The 23,977-nt window shown below is 35.2% G+C and overlaps 7 protein-coding genes across 7 annotated transcripts; 3 read left to right on the top strand and 4 right to left on the bottom strand.

The window, feature by feature from the left end:
• Window positions 1–2,706: 2,706 nt before the first annotated feature.
• LOC120773899 (INO80 complex subunit C) lies at window positions 2,707–3,477 on the bottom strand. The gene is made up of 2 exons (XM_040103074.1): window positions 3,275–3,477; window positions 2,707–3,185 (listed from the first exon to the last, which is right to left on the bottom strand). Exons 1-2 carry the CDS (start codon window positions 3,417–3,419, stop codon window positions 2,986–2,988), a joined length of 345 nt encoding a protein of 114 aa, XP_039959008.1. The 5' UTR covers window positions 3,420–3,477; the 3' UTR covers window positions 2,707–2,985.
• On the top strand, window positions 3,472–4,816 carry LOC120773896 (rhythmically expressed gene 2 protein). The gene has a single exon (XM_040103072.1). It carries the CDS (start codon window positions 3,941–3,943, stop codon window positions 4,703–4,705), a length of 765 nt encoding a protein of 254 aa, XP_039959006.1. The 5' UTR covers window positions 3,472–3,940; the 3' UTR covers window positions 4,706–4,816.
• Window positions 4,817–4,876: 60 nt separating this feature from the next.
• Window positions 4,877–6,381, bottom strand: LOC120773895. Its single transcript, XM_040103071.1, has 5 exons — window positions 6,357–6,381; window positions 6,048–6,265; window positions 5,558–5,988; window positions 5,406–5,496; window positions 4,877–5,344 (listed from the first exon to the last, which is right to left on the bottom strand). Exons 3-5 carry the CDS (start codon window positions 5,962–5,964, stop codon window positions 4,967–4,969), a joined length of 876 nt encoding a protein of 291 aa, XP_039959005.1. The 5' UTR covers window positions 5,965–5,988; window positions 6,048–6,265; window positions 6,357–6,381; the 3' UTR covers window positions 4,877–4,966.
• A 164-nt stretch (window positions 6,382–6,545) lies between these two features.
• LOC120773897 (LSM12 homolog A) lies at window positions 6,546–8,803 on the top strand. Its single transcript, XM_040103073.1, has 5 exons — window positions 6,546–7,318; window positions 7,996–8,129; window positions 8,198–8,314; window positions 8,387–8,518; window positions 8,585–8,803. The coding sequence occupies exons 1-5, from the start codon at window positions 7,198–7,200 to the stop codon at window positions 8,750–8,752; spliced, it is 672 nt and encodes a 223-aa protein (XP_039959007.1). The 5' UTR covers window positions 6,546–7,197; the 3' UTR covers window positions 8,753–8,803.
• A 483-nt stretch (window positions 8,804–9,286) lies between these two features.
• Window positions 9,287–11,026, top strand: LOC120775957 (pleiotropic regulator 1). The gene is made up of 3 exons (XM_040106369.1): window positions 9,287–9,504; window positions 9,555–9,922; window positions 9,992–11,026. The coding sequence occupies exons 1-3, from the start codon at window positions 9,392–9,394 to the stop codon at window positions 10,930–10,932; spliced, it is 1,422 nt and encodes a 473-aa protein (XP_039962303.1). The 5' UTR covers window positions 9,287–9,391; the 3' UTR covers window positions 10,933–11,026.
• A 2,709-nt stretch (window positions 11,027–13,735) lies between these two features.
• LOC120775956 (ubiquitin carboxyl-terminal hydrolase 7) lies at window positions 13,736–19,692 on the bottom strand. Its single transcript, XM_040106368.1, has 4 exons — window positions 18,998–19,692; window positions 17,501–18,820; window positions 15,821–17,221; window positions 13,736–15,269 (listed from the first exon to the last, which is right to left on the bottom strand). Exons 2-4 carry the CDS (start codon window positions 18,683–18,685, stop codon window positions 14,523–14,525), a joined length of 3,333 nt encoding a protein of 1,110 aa, XP_039962302.1. The 5' UTR covers window positions 18,686–18,820; window positions 18,998–19,692; the 3' UTR covers window positions 13,736–14,522.
• Window positions 19,693–20,129: 437 nt separating this feature from the next.
• Window positions 20,130–21,499, bottom strand: LOC120775891 (plasminogen receptor (KT)). The gene is made up of 3 exons (XM_040106281.1): window positions 21,416–21,499; window positions 21,100–21,340; window positions 20,130–21,003 (listed from the first exon to the last, which is right to left on the bottom strand). The coding sequence occupies exons 1-3, from the start codon at window positions 21,497–21,499 to the stop codon at window positions 20,870–20,872; spliced, it is 459 nt and encodes a 152-aa protein (XP_039962215.1). The 3' UTR covers window positions 20,130–20,869.
• Between the last annotated feature and the right edge of the window lie 2,478 nt (window positions 21,500–23,977).

The raw sequence follows: 23,977 nt of genomic DNA, 5'->3' as shown, positions 1-23,977 counted from the left end.
AGCAGAGAGCAAAATATGTATATCCTTTCTTTAGTTATACTTCATTTGTGTTAAAGTAATTTCCGCTTGATATAGGTACATATATACATTGTGATAAAAAAGTACCTGGAAATTGTAAATAAACCAAAAAACCCTTTAATTATTCATTAATCTCCACCAGATGTAATTCACTTATGCAAGCCTTCAGCTCCTTTAGCGAATTTTGTTTTATCTCTTCGATCGACTGAAAACGGGTTCCACGGAGCGGCAATTTTAGTTTAGGGAACAAGAAAAAATCACAAGGAGCCAAATCTCATGGATACAGTGGTTGATCAATGGTATTCATTGCGGTTTTGGCTTTAAATTCGCTCCCAATCGTACACTTTTTGAAAAAATTTAACTTTATCGGGACGATTCGAGCAAGATCGCGTTTCATACCCAAAACATCCACCAAAATCATTCGAACGGCTTGCAAGAGATATCGAGCTCTCTTGCCATCTCTCTATCACTTGCCTGACGATTTTCAAGCACCATATCCTTCACTTTTTTCAAATACTATCATCAGTTGAAGAGGTCAAAGGTCGTTCAGAGCAGGGCATGTCTTCAACGATCTCTCGACCGTCTTTGTAGGCTTTGTACTATTCATAGGCTTGTATTTTTGATAAAACTGAATCACAGTAAGCCTTTTTCAACACTCGCAACGATTCCGCAGACGAAATTTGGTTATAAATACAAAATTTGAAACAAATTCTTTGTTCGATATTTTTATCCATTGTAAAAATCGCAACGCACTACAGAGATGTAGCGACTTTTATAACGTCTACCGATAATTGGCATAGTAATTAAGGATAGTCCCACCAACTTAGCAAATTTCATTTTTTTGAAACATCATTTGTCCCAATGTATGTATATACAAACATACATAGGTATTTTTTTATATAATTTGTACAAACACCACCAGGATTTAATTTATATACAAGACTGTAAATTAATACTGCAAAACAAAAATATTTTCCATACTTTTTTATGCATCAATTGAAAATAAATTTAATACAAGATTAGAAAAGATTATAAAATCACGGCAAGTTCAAAGAATGAACAATAACGCATTTTCCGCTATAGTCGCCTTGATGTAAACGGTACGGAGCCGTTTTTTACTGATAGTCCTCTGCAGTATTTCAAGAATTTTTTGGGTATATTTTATACCACTAAAACAACAACAATAACAAACCAATTAACCAAAGTTTTTTTCACTTTTATTCCTTAAATATGGGCAGCGCATGTAGATAATTGAAATTCAAAAGGAATGACACAAGAACTCTAGTAGGAGTGCTAACAGGTCACTGCCTTATTGGACCTTGGCCTTAAGAAGAAACTGAATGGCATCTTCTAAGCGAAGGCTTTGTATAGGAAATGAATGTTGGTATTGTTGTTGTAGCGACAGAAAACATTTCTGAAGTACTATTTTGGAGGAATGCTGCCGGTTTGACAGTCCTTGGCCGGATAAGAATCTGGGTCCGTTCCAGTTACGTAGACCCGACTGTTGCGGGGACGGTATGGGAAAATAATGTTGTTGTTGTTGTTACGGGCATCTAATCCCATCCAGTGGTAAGTCTAGGAAACATGCTGTTTCGACGAGGTCGGACCAAAGGTTGAAATATGTCAGATGAGTAGGGTTAGTAGGGATGCAAAGAGGAGATCAGTGACATGCAGCGACTCATTGCACCCTGGACATATTTTTGATATGTCAGGGTTTATTCTGGATAAATAGAAAATTAACCTGCTACAGTATTCAGAACTAAGCTGCGCAAGGGTCACTCTCGTTTCTCGCGGCATCTCGAGCTCTTCGTGTGCAGTGGGTGGTGAGTTGATTTTAAGTACGCCATTCACTGAGGTAGAGTCGATAAAGGTATTAATGGCTCCACTGTGAATGACGATCAGTGCTTATCGGAAGTTAGTTGCGTCCGAAGTCTGATAGGCGTATTGTTTGATGTCGTCGACGTAGTTGAGGAATAACCTCTTGATGCTCCTATGAGGCGGTACCGCTACATGCAGGTGACTTTAAAGATAATTTCTGCGAAATCACCACAGTAGGAACTGTTTGGAGAGGAGTTCTTTATGCCCCTTAACTGGAAGCATACGGGCCTCACTATGTAGGTGTTCAATAAGAGGCATCCTGTACTTTGGCGATAATCGCGGTCGTATAAGGACTGAAAACTTTTTTTAATTAAAAGATTGATGGTTTCGTCAGACTTTCACATTACCAACCTATGTATTAACTGAGCTACGAAATTTGGCACAAAAAGTAACAGAAAAAAGTATATAAGGTTTTAATAATTATTATATGAGCGTGGCACTAGTATAAGTTGAATGTTCGCATTTTTTGTACTACTAGAGCTTTCCAGCAAAATTAGGCGGAAATAATGAAGCAGTTAAATAGTACACTAATATTTGAACCTGGCGATAGCGACTGTCAGTATAAATAAAGCAAAACAACATTATTTCCAAAGTACTCCCATTTTTAGAAAGCAATGGAAATCAATAAGAGTTGAAGTGTTTTAGTTGTTAATAAATATAAAAACATGTACATACATACATACATATGTAAATGCATATCAATATTATGCAGTAATTTTCTTGCTACTTGATGTTCAAGAAAAAGAGTTTTACAAACAAAACGTGTCAACATTTAATAAAATATACTACAATAACAATAAAACTTATAAATTGTGATAAGTAGTTCTATAAAACTATTTACTGATAAAATGTTCAAGTAACTACTATTGTCTCATATATTAAAAATCATGATGTGCTTACTTGGTTTCCAATTCACCCATAATTTTGAATTTGCTTAAATGTATCCGGAATTTAATTAATGTATTTAAACTTCTAAATATTTTTCAGGAAACTGCAGCATTTATGATCTTGGATTTCTGCTAATTAACTTTGTATTTCGTTCTTAATTATTAAGCTTATTATCTCTATTTAGTCTAAATTGGTTAATTATTAGCCAACAATACTACTAGCGCCACGTAATGCCAAATAACCAGCGACAATATCGGAAGGTAAAGTCTTTACCACGGCATATTCTTCAGAATTGGCATAACGCAACTTCGAGTGAGGATCAGTGTAAGGCGCAATCAGACCTGATATGTCAGAATATTTTTTGGGTGGTCGCAAAGAGGGTGGCGCATTAAAGGAGGTGTCTGGAAGAGATAAAACGTAAGCAAATATATACATTATATACATATGTAAACAAATATTAGTGATAACAATTTAAAACAAGTGCACTCACACGACATTGTGCCTTCTGGCCACTGTTGCGTTTTCTCCACCGCCAGTATTTGTTTCAGTGATTTAAAGACGTGCTTTTTGCCACCAGGTTCAATATAGCTGTACTGTGAATTTTTAAAACGGATTTTTGGAGGTTCTTCAGACATTTTTTTTAATTATTAACAAATTTAATCACTTAACTAACAAGATTATAGCGAATTTTGCTGGTGTTTGAGCGGTTAAATTTAGCAGCAGGGTTGCAAGCAAACCTTTTCACGTCATCTGTTTGTTCCTTTACTGAATTATTAATAATAATAATAAAATATTATTGTAACTATAAGTTGGGAGATATTGTTATATTAAGAAATTAATATAAACAATTACAAATATCCGTTTGTTTAAATATCGAGAAAATGCCGATTTATGAAAATTACACCATCATTTTTTATATTTTTAGGCAACCACTTCAATACGTATAATACGCATATAGTATACGAACAGAGCGTGTACATACGTTTTACATCTCTGTTATCTCAAAACAGCTGTTTACTATTTTTTATTCATTAGATAACAGTTTAGGTTGTCTATAAACAAACTATCTACCGGCTAACAATAACAACAAACTATTTACCTCAATAACAACAAAGGTGCTGACATACAAAAATATTTCAATTCGAGGCTTATCAGAATGAATCGTAATGTTCAATTTGTTAAGAACTTGAATCGTTTTCGCCTAGTAACATTTGACATCACTGATACATTATTGAGGTTTCGCAAACCTCCAGGTGTGCAATATGCGAAGACTGCGGCATCGATGGGCGTTAAAAACCTTGATCCAAACCAATTACAAAATTTATTTCGTGAAGAATTTAAAAACATGACAAAAAGATATCCCATTTACGGTCGAAATTCGAAAGAAATAACTTGGCAGAACTGGTGGATGCTGCTGGTGAACAACATCTTTAAGCGTGTAGACGGCAAATTATCGCAAACACAAATACGCAGTATTAGCGAACGCCTTTTCGAACAGTATCGCAGTAATGAGTGCTATGTGCATATTGAGGGCAATGTAGAGTTATTAAAAATGATACGTGATGTTACTAAATATGTTGGTGTCATCTCTAATAGTGATCCCGGCTTGGAACGTGTGCTCTCAAGTATGAATATAAGGCATGAATTTGACTTCGTGTACACCTCATATGATTTGGGTGTTGAGAAACCGCATTGTGGTGCATTTCTGAAACCTTTAGAGAAGTATAATGTGCATGCTTCTGAAGCACTGCATATTGGAAATCTTTATGAAAAGGATTATATAGGTGCCCGCAATGCTGGCTGGAGCAGTTTGCTCATTACAAAGTCGGCTGATGAGACTCAAAAGGCTAAACCCACACACGTGTATTCTAGTTTAAGAGAAATGCATAATGCTTTGCAAACTATTGATATCGAATGGTAAACATAACGGACCGCAAAATACTCGTTTTAAGTTTAAAATCTTACGATGGAACTTTGTGATTATTCTTAACTCCTTGTTAAACAAATGACTAAATATTTTATATTGTGTGTTATTTTAAGAAAGATAATAAAAATTTATTGATACTTATTTGATAAAAATTGTTTTTTATACGTAGCGCATAAAAAGGTCAATTGAAAGCAACTAAACTTAATTAATGTGTTGTCTTTAAAGCTATTAATATTGCGATTACGATTTTCTTACTTATGTATCATTACTTTTAGCATCAGGAATATCGCCTGTTGCTGACGAAACCGGCGCCACTTTCTTACTTTTGGCACTAGCCACGGCAGTCGCTTTCTTAGCTCGCATAGCTTTTATTTGTTCCAAATTCATGCGTTGTTGCACATTCAAATTAGTCACTTGATTTAGCACAGATTCACTTGTCAGCTGCCAATCACGCTCTAATGTTTCAGGGTCTACATCCTTTCCATCTAAACGCATTTGCATATCGGAGTAAAAATCACAAAATAAAACTGGATCTTCTGTTCTAGACAAAGTTCGAGTACTACAGTATTGGCCTCGTTTTAGTAGATCCTCATTATTCACCTTTTCATCTAATTGACGTGAGGCAAGGGGCACCTATGAGTAATGAGTTCGTTAATTTTTTTTATGTATAAGAGTTAAAAATTTTTTGTTAAACCTGCTGTTGTATCAATTTTTCATGATGTTGGGTAATTTGTGTTTTCAGCTTCCTAAACTCTTTCAATTCATCTTTGACAAACTCCAAGTAGCTATATAAATTGTAAATAAATGAAGAGGTTCTAAATTCCTTTTCTTATATACTCATCCCACCTGTACATTTTTGCCGTCTGCTTAGTAAGCGCTTCCAACGAGTTGATCAAATTTTGCATTGGTTGTGTTTGTGCGCCTAAATGTGGCTGCAGGCGTTCCGCCTGCAAAACCAAATCCTCACTGAACTGTTTGGAATAACGTAAATGCTCTGCAATTAATTCGCGTTGACGTCTCAATTTTAGATAAGACTGCTCCACGTAATCATTATGTCGTATTTGATCCAGAAATGTTACAAGATTATGTGGTTCACGTAACAAAAATGGAGAATCTACTTTTTGTGTAATGCGTCCATCATCTTGGAGGATCCAATGGTTAATAGCTCCTACCAATCCGTATAAATTTTGTAATAACAAAAGTAACACCATGAGAAGAGTCGTTCCTGATCTTAAAAGCACTAATGCCGGCATAGTGCATAAAAATAATAATAAAGGCTAGAGATGAACAACATGTTAGGGCGTGGTAAGAAATTGTTATAAATTAATACTTTTACCTTGGGCTAACTGAAAATAAAGGAAAGATGTTTTAAACTTTCGCGACACATCTAAATATAAATGCTTTCACTTATATCCTTAAATCTCGTGAGTTTCTGGACAATAAACGATAACAAAACTAATTATCTGATAACGCATATAAGCTTTGTTTCACACAGCCAACCGGCGGCTCTTTTGTTTACATTTCTAGATGGTGGTAGGGTTGCAACGCGATTTTCTATTGTAAGAGATAGGAAAGAAAGTATTGTTATATTTGCAATAATATTAATTATAAGTTTACGTTATCTTAAAATGCTTTCTTTTTTTACAATATTCTACTTAGACGACTAAGCGAAATGTAAACACTATAAATATTATTTTTTTAAAACACAAAACTGCTGTCATTTTGGCATTTATATTTGTTCTCATTCGCCACGCGCCAAAGTACGGGTGTGTGCGTGTGGAAGAATATCGTGTACGAAGAGAAACTTGGATTGTGTTTTTTCAACTTGCCATCTCCTTCCTTTCGCTCCGCTCGTTTTTTAGAGCTTTAACCAAAAAATTTTTGGATAACGTCTGCATACGCCGTTTATTATTATTTTTCACTGTGTGAAAAAACGTAATTACTTTCGCATATATTATTGCAAATTGCATTTAACTTGCAAATAGCAAAGTTGCGCATAGTACATATGTGAGCAATAAAAATAAATGATAGGCAAAGGAAGAACACAGAAAATTACTACATAAGTAAATAGGGGAAAAGTGATCGAACAGCGGCAACAGCAGTGGAGTCAGTAAAAGTATATAATAATTGTTACAAAAAGAATCACGGAGAGTTACGGGCACAGTTAGCACCTTCTACCCAATTGTGAATTGATGCTTAAATGTTATTGAAAGCAAGTGACCAAAAATCTTAAACCCGAAACGAAAACAACAATATAAATACTTCCACAAGTCAACGTATGCACGGAGCTCTAGCAAAGAGCGATAAAAGAGACACGACCGCATTTTGTTGCATTGGTAAACGCTTTTACTGATTGTTTATAATTGTGGCGACTTACAATTCGAAAGTAAACGATAAACATCAGCACCGTTAATTTGATTAGCGATATCATAATTCACCTAAATTCGCGATATCATCATTAAGTTGTGTGGCGGCTTTCATTAAAAATGGCTGCGGTAAATGATTGCTTCACGATTGGATCATCTGTGCTGTGCACGACCTGTTTCAACGAGGAAGTGGAAGGCGAAGTACTAGCATTTGATCATAACACAAAAATGCTCATTTTAAGTATCCTTTTCAAAAACAAAACATTCAAAGCAGAATATCATAAAATTAATGAGAGAGTAACAATTTTTGTTAAGTTGAGTTAGCAAACATATGTTTGGTATGATTTTGAAATTGAACTATGGTGACCTTAGGAAATATATGATTATTGTTGAAAAGTAGTTATAATATACATAAGTTCTATTAGATAAGGTGGAGTGTAGTTTTTGAAAAATGGCTCCATTGGTTCAGGTTCATGTATAATATAAGCGAATTTGCGATAAGTTGGAGAAAGCTGCAATACGAGTAACAATACTGAGGTCAATCATCCGTATTGACTTTTGAGCCAATGAACACTAATTAAGTATGATGGTAGTAGTGGTACATATGTTAATAGTTGACAATATAAACAGGTGTTCAATTCTATGCCTGAGCGCGAAAGGTAAATAAAACTTATATTAATTATTCAATATTTGAATAGTGATGAATCCAAAAACAATTCCATTACATCATATTATTGTATACGGCATTAGTAGATTAAGTAATACGATCGAGTAAATGAATAGTGAGTGAAGATTCAAAAGTTTCAAATACTTGTTGATGTTGGTGGAAATTTTAAAATTTTTTGTAAATTGTTTATTTTCACGGTAGTTTTGTAAATAGAGGTAAGGTTTTCCTTAATTTCAATATTATTTATATAGAATGTCGTTCGAAAAACTCAGAGCAACTAAATGATGTTTACGTCCTGAATTTGTCGCTATGCAGCAATGTAAAAGTGATTAAGGAGTGCAATGGCAACTTTGTTGAAGATCCACAAAAGCTGAACTTGGAACAAGTATAATATAAAAAACTAACAATAAATAAAAAAGAATAATGTTCATATTATTTCTTTTTCTTTTGTAGATAAAAATTCGACTTCGCAATACAGTGCAGCAACGACAAACTTATCTTAAGTCAAGAAATGCGGATGTTAGTTTAGAAGCACAGGAATTGTACAGAACAATTGCAAAGCAGTTTAAGGTAAATAACATAACCTTACTATATTGTATTCAATTTAAATGAATAATTTTATCCCTTAAAATTTACTTATAGTCGAATGAAGTATCCTGGCAAGGTACCAACATACAAATATTTAACGAAGTCACTGTTTCTCCACCGTATAGAGTGGAAAATGTCATTTCAACTTCAAACAACAAGTCCTTATGCAATTACATAAAGAAAATGGTGAGTAATATGCAACTAGCTTAAGGAAATGCAACTAATTTATATTCCTTTTTTGCTCCATTTAAGATTGAGAAATTTTTCGAGGGTTCCTCCCAAGATAATAGCTCAGCTGCAGCGGGTACGTCTTCAGCTTCTTCGTCCACATCGTCGTCGTTGTCATCATCAGCACCTTCGGCCTCAGTAGGTACATCGTCGAGTAATGCGGCACCAGCTTCACCTGTGCCAGCCAATTAATAGAAAAGACCACAAAAATCGTTTAAAAAAATATATATATTTAAAAAAGCACAGAATGTTGTTTATCTTGTAGCAAGTTAGCACGTTTTCTAAGCAGATTTGTGTTAAAGAGCTAGGTGACAAAACTAGACCGAATATGAATCCTCATTGATTCGGTCCAATCCGAATCAATTGTCATGGGAGCACTTTACAAAAGCGTATTTATTTATTTTTTGAGTATTTGAACTTTGTATGTTTTAAAAGACTTTTTATAGACTTTTTCATTTAAAATTCAACTTATATTGAATTGTTTTCAACGAATATGATGATTATTAAGGAAAAAATTTAAATCACAAATAATAATATTATGAATTTTTCTTAAAAAACGTATTTTTCATAGTTTATATAATATTATAACATTTTATTTTATTTTATGAATTTATTTTTTTATTAAGTTAGTTTTACTATGTACCACACCAGGGTTAAAGTTTCGACATATAAAAAATACAACCCTGTGTGGGTTTATTTTTTTATATATATTTTGCTTCTGTTTATTATTTTATCCATGCGATGCATTGATTGAAAACAGGCGAACTTTTAATTTAACTAAAATTAATAGGTGTAAACTCATTTCACATATAAGAGCATAACAATTATAAAATGGAAGAGGTGCAGCGTCACAGCGTACATACGCTTATATTTCGTTCGTTAAAGCGCACACACGACATGTTTGTATCCAATCAGAGCGCATTGCCTGAAATCGACGAAAAACTGTGAGTAAATTAAACTCAGCTTAGCAGATTTTTATAAATAAAATTTTCAGATTAAATATTCGGAAATCCATTAAAGCAAAGGATACGTATGGTCTGGTTTTTGATCGTGTCTCTAAAGTCGCTGAAGCAAAAAAATTAGCTGCCTCTGCACCTGGTGGCGCATTAGAGGGACCAGAACGTACACTTGCCATCACAGACGGCAGCTTGGCTGGGGAGCACAATAACGGCTTGCTAGCAATAACAGAGAAAACTGCAACTGGTGGGGTGGAACATGCAAATGGCAACACATCACTTGTGGCCGCATCAGGGGCGCGCACCGGTACAACGGGCAGTAATGTACAATTAATACCCAAAAAGGCACCTACTATTCCGAAACCTACCTGGCATGCGCCATGGAAATTGTCACGAGTTATTTCTGGTAAATATAGTTAATTAGCGAATTTCAACAACTATTTTTTATAATTGTATATTGTACTCCTTTGCATAGGTCACTTGGGCTGGGTGCGCTGCATAGCTGTAGAACCTGGTAATGAGTGGTTTGCAACGGGTGCTGGTGATCGTGTAATAAAAATTTGGGATTTAGCCAGTGGTAAATTGAAACTCTCACTCACCGGACATGTGAGCACCGTTCGCGGCTTAGCAGTGAGTGCGAAACATCCCTACCTCTTCAGTTGTGGTGAAGATCGTCAAGTCAAATGTTGGGATCTCGAATATAATAAAGTTATTCGACATTATCATGGTCATTTATCTGCTGTGTATTCCATGGCGCTACATCCAACAATCGATGTTCTAGCCACATGCGGTCGTGACTCCACAGCACGCATTTGGGATATGCGTACTAAAGCCAATATACACACACTAACTGGGCACACTAATACAGTTGCAAGTGTGGTTGCGCAAGCAACTAATCCGCAAATTATAACCGGCTCACATGATTCTACAGTACGTTTATGGGATTTGGCTGCTGGCAAAAGTGTTTGCACATTAACGAACCATAAGAAATCTGTGCGTAGTATCGTCTTACATCCAACGCTTTATATGTTCGCCTCAGCATCGCCAGACAATATTAAGCAATGGCGCTGCCCTGAAGGTAATTTTGTGCAAAATATATCCGGTCACAATGCCATTGTTAATTGCATGGCTGTAAATGCGGATGGTGTGTTGGTTTCGGGTGGTGACAACGGTACAATGTTCTTCTGGGACTGGCGTACTGGTTACAATTTTCAACGTTTCCAGGCGCCTGTTCAGCCGGGCTCAATGGACAGTGAAGCCGGTATCTTTGCAATGTGCTTTGATCAGTCTGGTTCACGTTTAATCACGGCTGAGGCAGACAAGACGATAAAAATTTATAAAGAAGACAATGAGGCGAGCGAAGAGACGCATCCGGTCAATTGGCGTCCGGAGATATTAAAACGCAGAAAATTTTAAATAAGCTGTGTTCAATACCATATTGTGTATTTGTAGTTTTGAAATAAAAAAAAAAATACTTTTATACTAAGCAAAACGACTGCAATTAGATCTGTGTAAATTTGTTTGTTTTTGAACCCTTTGAATATGCGGACTTGGTATGTATGTATGTATGTAAATCGCAAAATAAACGCAATGGATTTTTATTCGTCGAAAGCTTTTATATTGCATTGATGTAATCCTCGAAAAATCGATTAATCGGGCTATAGGTTAAGATCGATGGAAAGTCATACAGGCGATAGCGGTAATTCAATTTTTAATTTCAACCGCTACAAAATGTTTTTTGATAATTTAATGTACTTAAACATTTTTAACAACATGGAATTGGCATATTCCGTTGTTTTCGCTTTCTTTATTTATTTTTAAGTTTTTCTATTTGTTTTGATTGCAATAACTTTTACATACACATACATGCATATATGATGCATAATAAATTTAAATGATACTTTGTTATGTATACCTCTATTGCCGTTGTCGCTCCTTTTAAAAATTATTTTTAATTTGGTTGTAGTATGTGTCACTTTGGAGAAACATAAATTCAGTATAAATAAAACGTATATCATTTTTATTTGTTTACTTCCTTAAAATCGTCTTCTCTCATTCGTTTATACATAATAAAAAAACAGCATTATGTAAACACTATTTATTATAATTTAATTGAAATTGCAACACTCACATATTTTACCGTTTGACGAAACCTGCCATCCAACCGGTTATAAAAAAAAATAAAAAAATTATGGTTCTAATCAATTAACTTTTGACATATTAGATGATCGGCTTTAATTCATTTAAGAACTTGCATCATAATTAATTATACATTCGATAAAGAATATCTCTAAAATGTAAATTTTTGAGCTAACCTGAAACTTCAGAAAAGTTGTCTCGAGAACACGCCTAGAATTTATATTATAAAAGGGAAATACGATGTAATTAAATTATCTTAAATTTTTTTGGTTAAAAGGCTATATTCATTTATAAATTTCAAAACCAAAATATTCTCCGAAAATTAATTTGAAGTTGATCCGGGAAATGTATGCGAAAATATGAACGTGTTTGTAAGAATTTTTCAACTTAGCGTAATCGGTTCTCAAACCTATAAACTCGTTTTTCACTAAAAGGTTTTTTCACACGATCTTCTAAGATTTATTTGCCAGGTCAAGATTGGAGAATTGAAAGATTGTTGTAATAATAACGATTTTTAAAGCCTCTAAACTCTGAAGTGTAATGTTTTTCACAAAAAAAAGCTTTTCGCCAAAAGTAAAATAATTTTACTACTCTTTCAGATCATTACCTTTATTCATCTATAGTAAAAATTATTAGTATTTTTTTTTTTTAATTTTTGGGTGTGAGATCAATTTGACCAGAAAAATCTTCCTAATCGCTGGATACCTTTCTCGGATGTTCTTCTGAATATGCGCTACGCAAACAAGGGAATAAAAATTTTTTTAAAGTGAATCACCGATTATTAAAGTGAGAATTTTTGTTTTTTGAATTTATATAAAATGCCTTTTCAAAAGATTTCAAAAAACGCGTTTTTCTGCCTTGCCAGTGAATAAAAGCTTTTAAGTAAATGAAAAATACGGTACATCATGTCGTATTTGTACTAAAATTTAAAATACCTACCTCCGCTTAAGTTCACATTAGCTATTTTAACACACTAAATTCAAGATATGTATTAAAAGCTAGATGCTTTGAGATAAAGTCGAGTGTATTCGATTTCTTTAGAAAAAAAAATGCATGGATTAAAACAAATTAATTTTGATTATACATATGTATTAATAAAAAAAATTAACAATAATTAACGGAATACTCGGTGCATACAAATAGCTTTGCTTACAATTATATACACAACCGCCCCAGAACTTAAAAAAACGGCTTTAGCTGACAATATCAAATAGAAGTACGAACTCCTCCCCACCACTCATAATCAATCATACGCATAATCACTGTGCAGCATTCTCTTATGGATGTGTTGGTGTTAATGGAATAAAGAACTCTGTTATCAGTAAGCATGAGCAGAATCTTTCAGATTATGTGTGATATGGAAGTTATTAAAATCCTTTTGACGCAAAAGTAATATGTGCGTGTGTGAATTTTTTTACGTATGCATGCGTTGGCGTTTTTACTGATGTACTAAATGGGTTATCTAAAAATCATTATCGCAACATTTTGTTTTGTTAGATTCAATTTATGTATATCTCTATTTTTTCTCTTTAATATAATATATATATAAGTGTGTGTTTATGTATATTTCAAATTATTCTACTTGCATTCAATGCGTTTCCATGTTGATGTTGTTTTTGTTGTTGCTGCTGCTGCCTACATTTACATAGCGACTTCGCATGCATTGCGATTACTCAAGAATAATGTTGCGGTAGTGTAAAATTGCTTTGATTCGCTAAATGAAATCAGGTAGAGGTATACAGAGACAGTTGTGGCTCCTGAAATGCACCTAACTAACATCTGCAATTTATATGCGCGGATTGAGCGCCCGAATACTCGCCAAACAAAATGCAAACTATAACGCACTCCACCAATATCGTACTTGCTACGTCGATTCCAATCAGCCAGTAAACGACGCAGCCAACGTCACCAGCACCGTCGTCGATTGTTAAGATGCTACTTGCATAACAAAATTTTGCGTAAATTTTAGTTTTTTTCTTTTACATTCGTACGCCTAAGTTAATTTTTAAATATACATATACATATTTATATATATATATATTAAAGTAGTACATTTTTAATTTAATATTTTTTATTTTAGTTTAATTTTAAAGTTCGGTTTATTTGTTTTGTTAAAGTGTGTTCTGTATTTCCATTTATAGTTTATGCTCTATTGTTTGTGTGTGTGTGAGAGTGTGTGTGATTGTGAGTTTTGTGAAAATTTTGCAGGCGAAGCTCTTTTGAAACACATTCGAAACTATAAAAGCAAACAACAATTCACAAACACCCTACGCTTCTTGTTGTTGCCATATCTGGTTTGTTTTTAATATTTTTGTTTTTGCTTGCTTGTTTGCGCTTAAAATTGTTGTTGGTTGGTTAGTTGGCTGATTGACAAATCGGTTGTTTGGTAGTCCGTCGGTCGGTCGGTCGGTCGGTCGGATGGTTACTTGTTTGCTTCACTTTGTTGTTGGCTGCACACATATTTTGTTTTGTTGCCATTGCGGTTGCAGCTATTTGTAAGTATGTTCGTGTTGTTGTTGTTGTTGTTGTTACGGCGTATATGCAGCATATGTAAACATAAGAACAAGACATACATTAGCAACTTTTTTGTTATGGTTTCCAATTTGTTTTTATCGTTTATCGTGCTATAATTTAAACTCGTCTCTCGTCTTTTAGCCATAAAGCCCCATTTTAAAATTATTCTGCTACAATACTACCCGCTGTTTTCATGCTTCTCTCCGCATATTTTCCTCCAATTCGGCAGTTCGCATTTTCTCGATTATTACATATTTTTGTTTTTGTTGTTATTTGCACGCACACATTATCGATCCCACAATGAGTTCATCTTTTGTTATGTTTTTGTTGTTTTTCGCCAATTATATTCTAATTTAATTGTAAATCTTAATCGCTTTCTCGGAGAAATTTAAGGATGTTCGCTTTCTGGATTTATTTATGTGATCTAGTCCAAAGTAAGGCAAATGTGCATTAGACCAAGAGCGATAGATCTCCATATCGACCGGTGTATTGTCGTTAACCTCGTTCGGATGCCCCATTGAGATGACAGCAAACTTGAAATTCTCCCACTCTTTATCGGGCACATTCAGACGCTTTTGTATGCGTTGTTTTAGCGCACCATATGGTTCGTTATGTTTCGCTTTGATCAAGAATGGCACACCAAAGGAATTGTATATCTCTTTGCTGTAATGTGCCACGGGAACGAGTATCTCATTCTCGGCCAGTTGCATATCTTCGGCAGGCACTTCCTCAATGCGGAAAGTCTTCTGCGCACTTTGTGCCGTCAGCGTTTCGTTGGTCTTTTGTAGCGCTTCCAGCGGCATATCTTCTTTGTATATGGTGGCGATTTTGTGATTGGCCACTTTTAGTAATCGCAATTTCTTGCGACTATTTTCAGCGAATTGTATCTTTTTGGCAGCCTCGTCCAATAGACCTTTGACATTCTCATTCTTATTGGGATACAGTACTAGTTCTTTTTCCTCCTTAAGATCATTTGAGACCCAAATGCATTTGAATTGTTTCTTATTGTCGAGTTCGTGGATGCTGAGAGACAGTCTTTGATAGAAGAGCTTTTTGGTTGCGCTCTGCTTGCAGTATGCGACTAGATCCTTTACAGTTCCCTGGAATTACATTTTTAATTCAATTAAATATAGCATTTTTATTAAAACAGAATTAAATTGGCAAAATAGAAAAATATCTATGTATGTTCCAACCCATGCTGTCAGAATTTTTATTTTTCCCCCTTAAATGATATATGACATGGTCCGAACGATGAGAATACGGAAGAAAATCGTTTTTTTTTTATACGAAATCGTTTTAAAGAAACAGCAGTTATAAGAGCGAGATGTGTGGTGTGCTGAGTGACCGACTTGAAACTTTAAAAGCGTAAACTTTCCTCCATCGTATCTTAAACACGATGACTTGAAATATTTTGATTTTTTTTTTAATAAATTGGCATCGGCATCGGCCGATTCTTTGTCAACTAGCCGATTAATCGATATCGGCCAAAAATTGGGCATCGGTCGGATACTAGTATTTAGTCTTACACCATTAAAACTACCAAACAAACTAGTATAAGGGAATATAAGCACAACAAGGATCTGAAATAATTTCTCCAACTTCTACGAACTGTATTTTAAATAAATTAAATTTCTTGCTGCTATGCACTCACCTTGAACGTGTATGGAACGGCATTGCCGGGTGTCTCTTTGTAACTACTGACACACATAAAGAACTGCAATTTGTTTGGATCGGTATTGAGTCGCTCTGCGACCGCTTTTGCCATTTGATCGTAATTGTAACGGTTGGAAAGTTCTAGTACGATTTCCGGTTCATTGGGATTGCATTTATCACAGAACGTGATTTCCACTCTATACACCAAATCCAAGAAATAATCTTCGACGGTAGGCAAATCTAGTTTGATGTCAATATGTTCCTTTTCGAATATTAATATATTACCCTGCAGATTGTCCGGATGCAGGTAAAGCACATTCTCTAGTGGTTCATTGATATTGGTAATTTTTTTGTCGTGACATTCATCGAATACCGTTAATTCGGTGTCTGGCTCAAAGCCCAAGTGCGTATTCACCTCCGTGACAATTTCGCTTAAACGCCGACTACGTGGCTGTTGTGAGCAGCCAATATAATTTAAACGCTTATTACATGCATCATAATACTTAAAGAAAAGCAGCACTTCTTGTTTGGGATTGAACGGTGGCAACGGGCGGCCAGGTACAAGCGGTGACGCCAACTCTATGAAGATCACCCATGGTTTCTGTGCAGAAGCGACTTGCTCAATTGGACTCAAACCCTCTCGTTGGAAATCAAAGTACAGAAATTTTTGCGATTGTGTCGCAAACAGAATCCAGAGGCGCATACGATCTTTGGGCACGCCAAATGACTTCACGAACGCGTCCATCATCTCTTCGACAGTTTGTGTTTGTTTTAACTTGAATAGACGTTGATGCACTTTATCCAAATCAAATAGTCGCCGCTTCTGTTGCGCCTCAAAGTATTCTTCTAGGATAACATGTATGGATACATATAAGTTTGCCTCGCTGCGCTCCTTACGACGTGCCATTTCGATACGTTTCTCCAGTTCTAAACGTTCCACTAATTCACTGGGTATTTCATTTTCGGGTATATCGCTGAGTACGCGTTCCAATTCGGATTTACGTATGTAGACTAACATATAAGCGTTGCTGCATTTTGCATGGAACGAGATTTCATCATCATTTCCTCCATAATTCTGTTCAATGGCTTCGACCCGACGACAACTGGAGACGACATCATCATCGAATTTGAACCATTTTCCGTCCGCTTTCGGATTAATGAATACCACATAGTGGCCACCATGGTTGTCACCCGAATGTACAAGCACTGCATGCAAAACATACTCGGCTGGTGTCTTCTCCTTCTCAGCCAAATATTCGTCTAAGTTTATGCGATCGTAAAACTCGAAACGATCGTTATATTTGATGGAACTATCTGTTATGGGATCATATTGGAAACGCATTAAATGCAAATGCAACACGGGCGGAAAAGCCGTGAAGATAACTCCCTTGCTTGCCTCCTACATCGAACAAAGGTAAAAGTTGGTACAATTATCAACAATATAGTCAATATATCTACTTTTATTAAAATAATAATACTAATAATAATAATAATATTAAATAATAATAATAATAATAAAGCTATAGCAACTTAAAGAAGATCAAAAAAATCTAAACTAAAACAATCTAAACAATCAACATTTCATCCAACTGGAATTCACTTTAAATTGTTTCCTACATTTTCATTATTTACTAGCATATTTCAAAATTGTATATATTATTTAGCAAATGAAACTCACCTGGAGGCCATGCACACCCGCATCGTACTTATTATCACCCTCAAGTGTTTCAGATGCTATATAATCCTTGAAAGAATCGTAGATATTGTTTTTATCCTTTATGTTCAACTGTATGTCGTAGAAGGTTTCGTAACGTGTACTGTTATAATCAACATTCTTGCATTTTATATATGAAGACATTTTACCCTCAAACAAACCCGGTATGGTGCCTTCTAAACATGTACCCTTCATTTTCGATTCTAATTTATCGAGCAGAACTCGTAAGAATTCCTGTACATCATGTTGCATAAACGAGTCAAGTGTTTCCCAACCGAATGACTTGGTAAGCTTTTTAGTGCCTACTGGGCGGTCGCCGAATTGTAGATCATGAAAAACGCGTTGTAATGATAATCCGACCGATTTGGTACTATCATCGGCCTCTGTCGGTATTTTGTAAACAGCACGTCGCAATTGATTAGTAAAATAGAGTGTTTGCAGCAATGAATTCATATAACATGTTGCTCCTTGATTTTTAAGTCCCACATAACCAGTATGTTTTTTGGAATCCCAAAGCACACCGTGCGGTGCATCTGCCACAACGTGCACCTCCAATGTAATAGCGCCATTGTGTATGTAACACTTTTCGGGCTCCTGTAATTCTGACCACGTAATAAAGTTTGAATAACCGTAGTCGTTCTCTTTGGAGTAAAAAAGATGCTTAATACGCGCACGAGTAAATGGTGGTGCATCTGGTTTGTGACATTTCAGTCGTAATTCAGCGATGGCGTTACACGACCATGTAGGTGATTCGTTTTCGCCATTGCATTGAAGGAAGAAACCTAACGCTCGCTCATTTGGGATTACCATAATTTTCCATGGCAACATGCGTACATATACGGGTGGTGAGAGATGTTGTTGCTTAAGCTGCGTTATATTGTCCACCGTATATGAAAATGTAGCTTCAGAACGAAACTGATCGTCCTTGGGATCGTCGACGGACGTCATCTCCTGTTCGTTGGCGTATGGCGAAGTGTTGTCGGCTAGTAATTGCTGCGGCGGACCGTTACCGTTCTCGTTGGGCAGCTGTTCTGCTGGCAAATGCAGCTTATTTAATTGTTGCTGTTGCTGATGTTGCAGGTCGCTTGTGATTATTTCGACCTCTTGTGTGTCCATTGCCTCTATCGATTGGTCGGGCTCGATTTCCATTTTCTCGTCACAATTACGCTTTAAATTCAATTTTACAGCGCCCCGCAACCGCACTTTTTCTTTTACACACTTCGTCGTCGCTGTGCTATGATGATGAGTCTTTGGCTACAACGCGACCTTTTACAAAATCTTTCACTAAGAATCGGAAATGAACAAATAAAAAAGTCACTAGTCAATACGTCAGACATGAAAGTGAACGTGAAAAAAATATTATTTATTTTTCAATTTTCCAATCATTCTCACACTGAGCAGATGATGAAGGGAAATGAAAATTCGTAAAATGTGACTCTCTTATGTTCCTTACATTCTTACCTGTCAAAATTATGTCTTATTTTTGCACCCTTTCAGTTCTGCTCTTCTTCTTTCTTATTGCTTTCCTTCCACTTTGGCACTCGAGCAGGCGGTCTCTAACACCCCGCACAAACTGTTCTTTTTCTAGTCTTTACCTTTACCTATCCTCTTTACTTCTTTGGAATCAACTTCTTTTTCAGATGCTTTCACGATTCACTATCTTTTCGAAGCTTTTATTTACGCCAGCCGTTCTTCCGCTCGCTTTTTGGTATTTTGTTTCTTTATTGTTTTCAATTGTGGACACTTTTAAAATCTTATGAGCAAATGCTTTTTTCACCTCCTATATCTTTACAATTGCTAATGCTGTGCTGCTTTGATGAAGACGATAAAATTCCGAACCAAAGGCAAAAGCAAATAGGGGAACACACAATACAATTAAACGAAGACAACGGAGGACAAGGTAACGTTGAGGTTGTGTGGTAAAATCAGAATGAGTGTACAATGCAAATTCGCCAAATTCCTCTTGTGGACTTTGCCGATTACTTTTCCACAAGCTTTCCTTTGTTTTTATGCAACAAAATTTATGATTTTCCTTTCGAAAGATGATAACCAAAGTGCGAGGCACACTTTTCACTAGTTTTCACACTTATTTGTAGGTATTTTCCTCAAATTATCGCCTTAAGAAAATTTACATCTTTTTCCAAGTCGCACTGCCGCTACTGTTACTACTTTTCAATTGTCAAATTGGATACAGTGTTGCATTTCAATTCTACTGTGAAAAAATTGGAGCATTTTGGGTTGCACTATGTTGCGTTAACTTTTTGAGTTGCGGGATCAGTTATTTTTATGAACATAAAGAAATGGAAGCATAATTTTAATAGGCACATGAATTTGTTAAGTCACTCTAGAAAGTTTATTTTTCTTAGTTGCCCATTTAGTACAATTTAGAGTTCTATATACAATTATATATATGAATTTTCATATAAACGTTTTGTCAGTGCTGCCAATTTACTTAACAAAAGGTTGTGGGAAAAGGAAAAGGCGCCATTCTATTGAAAGTTCTCCTAGTTTTCGTGATTCAATTTTATATACTTTTGCTAATGCATGTTTTCTTTTAAGTTGATGTGAAATATAAAAAAATGTTTCCGTGATCTTAAGGATTTTAAAGAAATAAATATTTATTAGCAAATTGCTGTATCGATTTTTCTAACAAGAATTATTCGTACACCTTTTTATTATTTTTTCGTAATTTTTGAATTTGCACTATTATAATTCATTAAATGTAATTAAGAGTATATTTGTAAGTAAGTACTATGATCAATCACATGAATTAAGGTTGAATGATAGTTTTGAAACCCCTCGAATACGAAGTTCTGCTATTACTTTGCATACATTTGTGTATGTACATGCATGCGTACAAATGTATAATAGTATATTATGACAATTATTTATTATAATATATTATACGATAACATTTCGATACTGTTATTTTCATATATTGTATGTGCGTTAAATGTATGTAGTTAGAACTCGACTTTCTTAAAGTATCTTTTTAACATTTCCAAAATTACTATGATATTATGGACAATATAATTATATTGAATAGTAAAAAATCGTTTATACACATCAATAATTGCGAAATATTCGTATATACATATACATATATAAGTACATGCACGTTTAGAAAATGGCTAATCTTATAAGTAATTCGAATATTGTCACAAACTTTCAATTGCATAAATATGTATGTTTAAATTTCAAAAAAGTGAATATAAAACGGTTAAATACATATGAATGTAGTTGATTGGAAAAGTAATTATTTCATTGAGCAATATATGAAATGTAAAGATTTCAATAACATGGAAAGCATAGATAAACTGTTAATGGATAAGCCTATGAAGGATGTGGATGTAATTTCTTTTCGATTTCATTTTCGACACGTGCCTCATCCAGCGATGATACAGTTGGCAAGCCGCCAGGCCAGTGCAGCAGCTCGTTCTCGTGCTCTAATATCATATTGGCTTCAGCTGCAATAAAAAATGAGACCAAAAAAAAAAAAAAATAGGAGTTTACAAAAGCCGTTTTTTCAAACGATTTTGACTCAGATATTGAATCAAACATACCTTGAATGCGATGTACTTTGCTGCCGTAAGCTAAATCGGCATAATAGGCCATAACAAAGGTCAAGGGAACCATTGGTAGCAACGCGGCTTTTCGACGAATGTGCTGATAATATTGCCAGCAACCAATGCTCGAGGTCATATAGAAGGCGCTTAACCAATAGAAGAGCTCACGTTTGCCAGCAATATAAGTTGCCATTTCGCGCTCTTTTATCTGATAGTGCAATTGTATCCAGCGTTCCATCTATAAGATCGATTTTTACAGAAATTATATAATTAAAATAAAATTTGTGTGTATCATGTACATTGATGCACTTACTTTCAACTCCTGACACTTCCGGTACGCTGGATCATCGTGCGACGGAAAGTTGGACGCAGCATTGCGCGACGACGACGAACCCATCGCTTTTTATTGACCTAATAATTATTTCGACAAAGCAAACACTGGAATATCACACGCTGTTACACAGCGAAAGCGATTACTTCACTAGCGATGAACACAGATTATACGCTGCTTTTACGAAAAGTTAGAATTGCACATAAAAAAAAATACTATTTACGCATAAAACGTTTTGCTCTAACTAATATTTGCTAATTTATAGATATTTATTTGGACTCATGTAATTAGGATATTACTTTTAATAATTGCACGTAATAGTTCATCACTGCGACTGACTTTGGCTGTGTATTTGACTTTCTGGACGATTTGCAGAGTATAATGGCACGTAATGCATGAAATTTTTAATGTTTTTTTGTTCTCTCCTCTTTGATTCTATGCAGGTCTTTTTGAGATTTCGTTAGCTAACACGAGTTGGCTGGCGTTCCAAATACTCAGGCGTGCGCAGTATAAATATTAATGAGATTTCTTGTTGGTGAAGTGATTATTTTGATTATTGTTGATTGTTTTGCTGCTCGGAGAGCCTTGCACTCTGTATATCAATAACTTAAATCTGTCACCACAAGTAAAACAAAATTTCTCAATTGCTTTGCAAATCGCGCTGGAATTGTGGACTTGCGGTGTCAGAGCAGTGATAAACAAAAATTTTTGTTTGGTTTGGAGCGCAGCGAAGATTGTTGAGCACACAATGTCAAACATTCTTATTGCCGCTCAGCTGTGACGATTTTGCTATGCTTCCTAAACAATGATTAGTAGAGCGTTAATAAGCTGGTTTAAAATACCTACAATTTACGGTTATTACTGGTGGTTTAACAATCAATAAACAACAACATTTTTGTTCATACAATATTAACAATCAAATATTAAATGCGAAATTTGTATGTCTACTTTAGAGTATTTTTTATATAATAATGTAATCATGCACTTCCTCACGTACTTCCATGTTGTCATCACCGCAAAATTGCTATTTTTGTACATGACATACATACATAAGTACATATTTATGTATATTACTATATTTCTAGTGCGCTTGTTCGCCAAAAATGTCGTCATTTGCTTAGAATATTAAATGGAAAATACTAAATTGAATCATTTGGCGAAAACAATGTGTACTCTATTATGTGTCGAAGAGAATATATTGTACATATCTAGATATATGTACATCAGCTATGCTGCTGAATTTCGGAAACATATTTTGACGCCATGTCTATGTCGAGAATATTGCTGCCGCTAGCGCATCAATTGAGGAAGACCCAAACCAGTCTCTCACACGTAGTTCGCAAGCGTTGGGCATCTATGTGACGTCGTTGTGGCAAATATTGCGAAAAGATCTTGGCTTGCATCCTCACAAGATCAAATTGGAGCAAGAACTGAAGCCGCTTGACCACCAGAATCGTCGTATGTTCGTGAATTGGGCTGAGCAACAACTTGAAAATGATTCGGATTTTCATTTCTGGTTGAATGGTTTCGTCAATAAGCAAAATATGCGTTATTTGTCAGGCAGAAATCCATACGTACGCCATGAGTCGCCATTGTATCGCGAAGAAATTACGGTTTGGCGCAGTTTATGGGCCGGCGGCGTCATTGGGCCGTACTTCTTCCGTGATGATCAAGATAGGCACGGTACTGTGAATGGGAATCGCTACCGCTCAATGATAACTGAATATTTTGGCCCGATTTGGATTGACTTGGACAATATGTGGTTCCAAAAAGACGGCGCCACAAGCCACATAGTGATTTGTAACATTTGCCGCCGTTATGCTATTTCCTGTTGGGCTACGTCAAGTCTATGGCCTATGCCAACAAGCTAGCGATGAAATTCGTACGACTTTCGAACGTGAAATTGCAGCAGTATCGGCAAACTTATGCTTGAACCATCGAAAATTGGGTTCAGCGTCTGGACTTCTGCAAGCGTGTCCGTGATGGTCATGCAAAAGACATCGAGTTTCATACATGATGGCATCGAATTTACTTTCACAGGAATAAAGAATTTCATTGATATCCCAAACCGCTATTGTTTAAACAAACTTTTGTAGCGCTCTTATTGAAAAAACCCGTTATTTGCGAATGGTACGACGTTTTCTTGTTTTTTTTTTGGAGTTAGTCAAAATGAAAGACCTCTTAGTATATTTCTACTGTAAAAAAAAGCTCAAAAACTTCCGCATTTAGGAAATATTGAAACGGTTGCTATTAATGTTGATATGTATGTATATAAAATCAACGGTCCTATAAGTTTTAAAATTTTGGTTTTTTCTACGAATGGCAAATTAATTGTTTTAACTTTGATTCGATTAATTATCTTCTTTAGTATTATAAATATGTGTTTTTAAAGGAGCATTTGAACAATTAGTTATTTAGATCTAGTTGTTTCATCATAACATTGAGGTTACAGGTTCTTGCTGTAAACTTAATGTTGAACCACATGCGAACATCCGATGAACTTCTAGCGAGATTTCTATTTAAATAATATAGTCACCTAAAGCA

This window comes from Bactrocera tryoni, chromosome 4 (genome assembly GCF_016617805.1).
Source record: "Bactrocera tryoni isolate S06 chromosome 4, CSIRO_BtryS06_freeze2, whole genome shotgun sequence".
Classification (NCBI taxonomy): domain Eukaryota; kingdom Metazoa; phylum Arthropoda; class Insecta; order Diptera; family Tephritidae; genus Bactrocera; species Bactrocera tryoni.
The sequence above is the reverse complement of the archived record's forward strand: the minus strand, read 5'-3'. Positions and strand labels throughout refer to the sequence as shown.